This window comes from Austrofundulus limnaeus, unplaced genomic scaffold, assembly GCF_001266775.1.
Source record: "Austrofundulus limnaeus strain Quisiro unplaced genomic scaffold, Austrofundulus_limnaeus-1.0 Scaffold8, whole genome shotgun sequence".
Classification (NCBI taxonomy): domain Eukaryota; kingdom Metazoa; phylum Chordata; class Actinopteri; order Cyprinodontiformes; family Rivulidae; genus Austrofundulus; species Austrofundulus limnaeus.
This window is the reverse complement of record NW_013952410.1, coordinates 1,040,887-1,049,378: the sequence shown is the minus strand read 5'-3', so window position 1 is coordinate 1,049,378 and position 8,492 is coordinate 1,040,887. Positions and strand designations below refer to the sequence as shown.

Below are 8,492 nucleotides of genomic sequence, written 5' to 3'. Positions count from 1 at the left end.
CATTTCATGTCATTAGCACCTCTAGTTATATATTTACTGAGAAAAATGGTGACATGTTCAGTACTTATTTTACCCGCTGTATATCAGTGAATGAAGGTGAAAAATACAACACCTTTTTAAATCCCACCTTGTTGGCTCACATTACGCAGTTTGCTGTTGTGACCAAATCCCATATTGTCAGGAGTGTGGGAAGTTTTGACTCAAAACACAGGGAAAGAAAAAATAAATACAACACCCTTACATGACCTTAAAAAAAACACGAATACTTGAATTAATGTTTGAAAGTATAAAGAAAAAGGAAGCGAGACATCCTGGTGTCTCACTCAGAATTTGTTTTTACTTGGCTGCAGAAAACAAAACAAAATAAAAAAACCCATCAGCTTTCTTAGAATTCCATCAGGTGTCATCATGTGAATCCAGTTTCCCCTCTGGGTTTAACAAAATTACCTGTAATCTGATCAACTCACATTTAAGTCCCATAAAAAGAGGAAAATAACCTTTGGGTACTTTTAGCTCAAAGATTCAGGTTGGATTTTAGATATCGTTTGATTTGACTCACTTCCTGAAGTTATTGAAACCAAAAAGCAAGCTTTAGGAGAGCTCATGAACTGTATTCCCATTGCTAAATCCCAGATTACATCTTGACACAAGAGTGAAACCTAATAAATTCCTCGGGTCAGGCACCTTGTGTCATCTTTCCTTTGAGAGGAGGGAACCTCTAACAGAAAAGGCCTCAGGATGRCATCAGTGCAGAGAGCAAGAAAGATTAAAAAAAGATTAAATATTAGGTGTCAAAAGATTGTTTTTTACACCTAGAATATATTCTGTTTTCTCACCAAAGCATGGTTTGTGAAAGTCTTGATTTCAGCAGGCCAGGAAGAAAAAAAAATACTTAAAAAATCAGCCATGGTGTGCCCCAGAATTAGYTCAAGTACACTGATCCAAGTGCTGAAGCTGAAGCAGCATTTTTAGTCAAACAGGCTGCCACACATCCACACGCTGTGGTTACATACAACCAATCTATCAACACTCAAATCTCTGCGGGCCTTTTTTTTTTTCTGTTTGTACCTGAGGATAACGTCAAAAAGGAAAAATCCAAGATCAACTTTAGGGCCCCAAATAGCCCCGCTGCTGCAAACRGTATCAACCAGGATTTGCGTCACTGACAGCTCTTTGTATTCGCATACTTTCCACAGATCAAGTGTGTTCATGCAGCAGCGCCTCAGAGCCGTGAGTCACACAGACACCAGTGGAGTTGAGTAAGAATGGAGGAGTGTTTTAAACGTCACTGTACTTCAGTAAAGTCTACTCCATGAATGAAAGGTGAATAGATGGGGGGGAAAAAAAGATAAAGGTAAACCAGCCTTTCCTCCTTCATCACAGCTTTATGACTGACGTGTCCTGACACATTCTGACTCTTGATGCTCTCTAAGTACGTGACAAATGTCAGGACCGGTTAACACATTAGTCATACATCACTGTTTTTATAATACACGAGTATAAAACAGTTCATAACACACACTATTATTTTTTTATGTGTCATAATATTTTATACAGAAGAACAAAAAAATTAAAAATAAAAAGGTCAAAAATCCAGAATGATAAATCACATCATAAATATTAAACACACTTCCTGAGAGGACTGTTTGTGAAGCGTTCCAAAGAATTACTGACAAATCTTGTGTCAAATAAGTCTTACTCCATTCAGGAAGTTATTTTTGCTCSGTACAACTTTTTAATATGTGTTTGTGCGCTTTACGCAATGGCAGTTACTCATCTTTTTAGTCATTTGCAGCCACTCCTTTCAACTTTACAGTCAAATTCAGGTAAACTCTGTCTCACCCTGACTTTATGTTGCCATCTAGTGACACAAAGATACAGTTCAAAAGTTTAAACAGTGTTTACCATAGACATCTGTGGTATTTACAGCTCAGGAGACTGGTGTCATCTTGTGGTCATAAAATGAAAGTAAAACTCATGTTTCAGCTGAGACAGTAATAAAAGCTTTACTGTTAAAATTTGCTTCAAGAACAAAAAATAATAATAATTTAAAAAAAAACAATAATTAAATGATAATTTCATCAGATGGCCATATGTGGAACCATATTTCACCTGAATGTAAAAGGCGTTTGTATGGAGCTAAATCAGGCTCATATTTYTTTATTTAAAAGTATAAAAATAAAATCAAAATTGTGCTTAGACAGAAAATATGTGACTTTTTATATATAAATGAATTGCTGGATGATGTAGATTGTTTAAAGGTTGTCTGGGACTCTCTTGGAATTTAAGCATTGCAGCATTGGCATAATTTTAGTATATAACACTAAATTAACTTGAGTTTAATAAATAACTACAGGAACATCCCATCTGATTGTTTTCAATGTGGAGCATTTCACTGTAGTATTATTTTTGACCAGTAGGTGGCAGCAGATCCATGGAAAAGTACAGTGTACAACAAGCTAACCAGCTCAGCATTTTACTGATCAACTTTATTCACCGGATATTGGGGGAAACGCAATTTATTCGATTGCATTTTTCACAGGAGGACGAATGGCCGTGGTTTTATTTAGTTAACAGGACAGTTTTGTCATTTAAAAGTGGGCAGCGCGGCTRCCACCGCCCACTCTGACGTTTAGCTGCTCATGCGGCCTTCGCTGTGTTGACTCACAGGACAGCGGAGACATGGCGGAAGACTGGAAGTCCAGGTGACTTCTTGCCTTTTAGTTAAAACTCCTTTGGGCGCAGTGTTGCAAAGGGGTTAGCCGGAAAACTGGCAGCTTTGATAGGTAATCGGTTCCTCCTGGAGAACATGGAGGTTGCGTCGGAGGGAAAGGCTGCTGAAGAACTCAGGTAGGTGGCAGCAACTGGGGAAGGGCTGATAATTACCGGGTTAGACGTGGCTGTCGCTTTATAATATAAGCAATATTACTAAATAAATATTAATGAGAACCCGCTTCTTGATTAAATAAAGCAAACAGTGGTTGTTTTGAGGAAGAAACTCACGAAGTGTGTACAAAAAAAAAAAGAGAGACTCAGCTAAGCTGAGCTAGCTGCTAGCTAAGCTAGGTTAAATTGGACATTTGATGTCAGAACTGCATTTGTTAAACCTTATAAATTGTAAAATTATTCGTAGTTATCGAAGGCTTTATTTGCATTAATTCAAAGTGCACTTTTGATACTATCAGAATATTTATCATTAGTTTTGCGTGGTGGTAATTGCTAACTTATCTCTTGTGCTAACATGCTAGCTGTCAAGTGATGTTTTCCTATCTGTGCCTTTTTTGACAAAACACAAACATTATTAAGTCACTGTTTACTCTGACCTGCGCTAAGTATATGTTTATATTTCTGAAAAAAATGTTTAAAGTTGCTGCTTTACCTTATTTCACCCACAGTTAAGCAAATTATAGCCTTATAATTGAAGTTTAGAGGTTAAAAAAGTAGAAGTAAACAAATCTGTTTTGAGGTTCAAGATGCAAAGCTTGCTCACTTAAATATAAACTAACAAAAAGTTTAACATTTAACCCTAAAGCCTTTCTTGGAAACATATTGCTACATAAAATGCAACACTCTGCAGAGTTTGAAGAGTGTATCTAACTTTAAACCAAGTACATGATGTGATTTGCTTAATGGCTTCTGGCTCCCACAGCTGATTCAGTCATATGTTCATAAATGTCCCCTTGTCCGCACTCATTACCTGTGTTAAATCTTGAATCTAGTTCTGTGTGGAAAATAAACCTCACAGTTGCAAATCAGCCTAAATAAAACAACAGATTAGGGTGCATATTGTGTGCTAATGCSTACAGATAAAGAGTACTGCAGTTGTCCTTTAAACAGAAGAATGCTGCCTCCAGATGCCYTCAGCAGATTGCTTTCTTACTTTCCTTGTGCCATTATTTAACTAGTTTCTTTCCGTTTGACCTCTGAGCTATGAGAAAAAAGAATGTTATCACTTTATCGCTCAGAAGTGACTTGTTTTTATTTTAATTTAGTTTTGCCGAGAAGCTGCTTCGGCCTCTTATAATCATTTTGTTTTTGACAAGAGTGGAACAGGACATTCATTCATATGATACAACACGACGCAACTGACTTTGTTGGTCAGCATTTCTGGTTAGTCGATAAAATGCTGAAGATGAAAATTTTCAGAGTGTTCTTGGGAAATGTGTTTAGATTCATGCAACCGCACTGCTGACAAAAGTGTTTTTTTTTGTTTTTTTTTTGTTTCCTTACTGGTTGTTTCTCCTCCCTGCCTTCCTGTTTGTGTTCAGGAGGGAGCACTGGAAGCTTCTGTCCAGTCTGAAGACCACGGTGGAGGGTCTGTTATCCACCAACAATCCCAATGTGTGGTCGCGTTATGGCGGCTTGCAGCGACTGCACAAGGACATGAACAACATCCTCAGCCACGGGCTGAAGAACGAGCAGGTGAAGACGTGCTTTCTGTTTCTTTTTACTGATTCTCGTTTGTCAAAAACACGATTACGAACACYTCTGTTTTTATGCGTGTGGTCAAAAATGATGTCATGTTTCACACTTGTCGTTCTAATAATTACGTTTTTGAATCAATCACTTGCTGAGTGTAATAACTTTATAGTCGTGGTTATAAATGGGCGTATAACATCTTGACTTTTTGTTGCAGGTGTATTACAAGCAGCGTGACTACTGGCCGTTTGTTTGGTGTGTTCGATACATCAGCCCTCACCTTGCCTCACTTGTTGAACAGGTACAGTCAGCGGTGAACTTTCTCTTACTCTTGTTTGGATCATTTCAAAGTGTTCCGACAGTGCTGGAATTTCAAACATTTCCCAGCAGGTCATTGTTGTGCAGGMTTTAGATGTATCCCAGCTCCGTCACATATGATTCAAAGGAATGAATGACCTCAGCAAATTACCATCAAGTTTAGCAGAAGCCTGTCAGTGACACGTCATTTTAAGCCAGCTGTGTTGAAGCAGCAAAGCGTCTCAAACATGCATGTGTGACACAAGGATCGGGGCGGGGACTGTGAACATGAAACTGGATATGTAGGCTGACTTTGTGTTTCYTTCTGTGGTGTATTATTTATACAACAAGAGTTGTGCACTTTTATCACTCTTAATTTTTGTAGTTTTCAATTCAATTCAGTTTATTTATATAGCGCCAAGTCACAGCAGCTGTTGTCTCAGGGCACTGTACACACAAAAACAAACAAAACAATAAATCTAAAGAAGCCAACAGACTGCGCAGGATCCTTTTCATGTCTTTTTAAATTATTATTATTATTTTATACAAATTTGTCATGACTGTATTATTTAGGCTGCAAATATGACTGTAGTTGTAAGTTTGTTGTTGGGATGAAGCATTTGTTAGGAGAAAGATAACCTACTGCTGAGTACAAGCTACTTCAAAAGTATTTTTAAAAAAACAAAACAGCAATTTAATTTATAGAATTTCACTTGTTTTGCTTATAGTTTCATATTCATATTTCCTTTTGGTAGCTTTCAAACCTGTCCATATTAAATAAATGCTTAATTTCAAACAATTAATTAGCAAATAAAGTCTTAAAAAAGAGATAGATAAAGTTAGTAAAGCATGCTTGTTTGTCTTTGTGTCTATGGTGTATAATGATGTGATTGTGATGCTGTATTTCTGAGTGTTTTATGTGCTGCAGAACAGGAACCTGCTGTAAAACAGCAATTTTGCTGAGTCAGGCTTGATTTTTAATCTTTTCCAGTTAAATAAATAAAATCAAAAATCAAATCAAGTTTTTATTTGTTTTTAACTTTTTCCTGGRCTAGAGCTCATAGCCACATCCAAGGCTCAAGGCACCTCACATGGTATAAAAATAATTTAAAATATATATACTTTTATACTGAAATTAAATTAAAAAACAAACAAACTGATGTTTTATTTAAAAAAAACAGATGTTTGGCAGATGCAAAAGTGAAAGCCTGAGCAGTAGGGTTAGGCATAATCGTATCGTGTGCAATTAATCGTCAGAAAAACATTTTTTGGCACTTGACGATTAATACGATTAACGCCACCAGGCAGACTAACTGGAGATTTCTCCGGTCAGTCCGCTTGATGCTCCTCTCCATTTTAAATATGACAAACATTTTTGTTAAAAGTGCTATAATTTATTTATCATAGCTCTGGTTTTACATGGTCTCTCAACAAAATGTAAAATTTGATGTATAACATGAAGTCTGTCATTTTGACACAGTTTGGAACAGATTTTTACAGAGACCAAATCTTTCCCACTAAATTGTTCAGTGACCAGGACATGAGGGTGTCCAGGGACTCCAGGGGAGTAATCGTCAAATTAATTGTTATTGGCTAAATATCACAATTAATCGTGATTGATTTTTTTGCCCATATTGCCCAACCCTACTGAGCAGTCATTATTTATAAACAGTTATTTGAAATGCTCATAAGGAGGTATCTTTAAATTGTTTTTATTTGCTGTTTGTTCCGTTAGTATTTTTTTTTCTCTGAAGCAAGTGTCCAGCTTTGAGAACAACCATCCCTCAGTCACAAGCCCCTCTGTCAAGATTTAGCAGGATTTTCTTATAACAAAAGGTCTAAGCGTTGCTGCACTCTAATTATCTTATCTAGCTTGCTGTGCTGACAGGCTGCAGTTAGAGCTCAGCTCTGATGTAACTGTGATGTAAGGATCATACGATAACCTTTGGGAACCGTGTTGCTTATTGTCTTTTTTTTTAGCGTGTGCAGCTCTATCATTTTCCTGTTGATCCTCAGATAATTGTTAAAAAGCCTCTGATTGTTTCTAACGATTTTCTCCGTTTCGTCACGTCTGCGTTGTCTTTCTGTCTGCCCTCAGTTCAGACACCTGGAGCCGGTGCTGAGCAGCGGGATGCGGAGTGCAGGGGAAAGCTACAAGGCTGAGCGCTGGCTGCTTCACAGCRTGCAGGTTCACAAGCTGTCGGCTCAGCTCAAACCGCTGCTCAAACATCGAGCAAACACACATAAGTATTATAACGGTGAGCATTAGCTTAGTAATTCGAGAAGAAAACGATCGGCACGGCAAATCGGACATCGTCTGCCTTTTTTTTTCTCCCCTGTTATTTCCTTCACTTTCTCTGAGTCTTCTCACGTGTTTGTTTTTTTTTCAGAGGATTCCTTCCTGCTGAGTGAGCCTCACGTGATCGCCATGTTTCAGTGTCTGGAAGCAGTGGAGCAGAATAACCCCAAACTGCTGGCTCAAGTAGACACGGTTGGGGTGGGTTTTACTCACTTCTAATGTGCATGTGTTTTTAAAAATATCAACTGTATTGATAAAATTAAAGCATTGAATGGTGGTTCACACCCTGGGGGCAGGGCGGGGGCGGGGCACCACATAGCACATAACTTTGTCTGCTCAGAGGCTGTAAAAATATGATAAAAGATGTTTAATGCGTTGAGGATATGTTTTTTTTGTTGTTTTGGGGGTCAGCTTGGTTTGAGAGTAAGAAAGTGGGTGTCCAGTCACTGGTTCTCAAGGTCTGCAGATGCAGTGATTGAATGACCTCTTCAGGTTCTGCAGAAGCCAATCACCCATTTATGTAAAGGTGTGTTGAAACAGAGAAACCTCTAAAACAGGTGTCAAACTCCAGTCCTCGAGGGCCTCTATCCTGCACATTTTAGAGGTTTCTCAGCTCRGACACACCTGATTTGCATAAACGTGATTACCAGGCTTCTACAGAACCTGAAGAGGTCATTTTAATCACTGAATCAGGTGTGTTGAAGCAGAGAAACAAGACATGTCGGTTAGCGGCTTTGAAACAGAGCAGTAGGCCTGGTGGACCAGGAGCGGACCCTCTTGGTTCAGACGGTGAAGGCTCTTCACCCGCTGTCTGTTTTGCCCCTCCAGCTGTCGCCCCTGAAGGGCTCGCTCTGCGTGGGTCTGCTGAAGAGCCAGAGTCTGTGCGTGCTGCCGGGGTCCAGCGGGACCTGGAGGAACGCCGACGCYACTCCTGGGGGGGACTCCCTGAACCGCAGACTCACCGCCTCGAACTGCTCCCTGCGAGACGCGGTCGGCAGAAACCACAAACCTGCAGACCCCGCCYCAGCTAGACCCCGCCACATAAGCAAGGAAAGCATCAGTAACAAGCGTAGGTTCAAAACCATTTCTGTTTGTTCAATTTTTTTTTATGACTCTGATTGATTCTCAGAGCAACATACTTGTAATATTATTGTTTTTAAGCCATTTGAAATTTAAACAGCTGATAAAACCACTTTTAGCTGACTGTCGATATGATGAATTGATGGTTTTAGTAAAACTAAGATTATTGATGCGTTTTGCTTTGAACCAATTTTATGTTTGTGAATGTTGGATGGTTTGCAGCTCATTCCTRAAAAAGATTTTTATCTCAACATGCAGTGTAGTTTATCAGCTTGTTTTTAGTTTATTTTAATAGTTTATTCATTTCGAGTAAAAACAAAAATTTCTATACAACAAAAAAGAAACACAAATTTCACAAAATGAAAGGAAGCAGAAAAAAAAAATCTTATATCTGCCC

General features: G+C 38.6%; 1 protein-coding gene across 3 annotated transcripts in view; it reads left to right on the top strand.

Moving 5' to 3' along the window:
* Nucleotides 1-2,429: 2,429 nt before the first annotated feature.
* The window catches only part of rubcn (rubicon autophagy regulator), a 25,648-nt gene continuing 19,585 nt past the window's right edge, over nt 2,430-8,492 (top strand). The window contains exons 1-6 of one of the 3 annotated variants that reach the window (XM_013999644.1): nt 2,430-2,850; nt 4,269-4,422; nt 4,637-4,720; nt 6,815-6,974; nt 7,107-7,213; nt 7,844-8,084. In XM_013999644.1, the coding sequence (XP_013855098.1) occupies nt 2,810-2,850; nt 4,269-4,422; nt 4,637-4,720; nt 6,815-6,974; nt 7,107-7,213; nt 7,844-8,084 (787 nt within the window). In that variant the 5' untranslated portion in view covers nt 2,430-2,809. Of the gene's footprint in view, nt 2,851-3,950; nt 4,111-4,268; nt 4,423-4,636; nt 4,721-6,814; nt 6,975-7,106; nt 7,214-7,843; nt 8,085-8,492 lie in introns of those variants that run through there. The other 2 variants (XM_013999638.1, XM_013999648.1) reach the window with 2 other exon arrangements.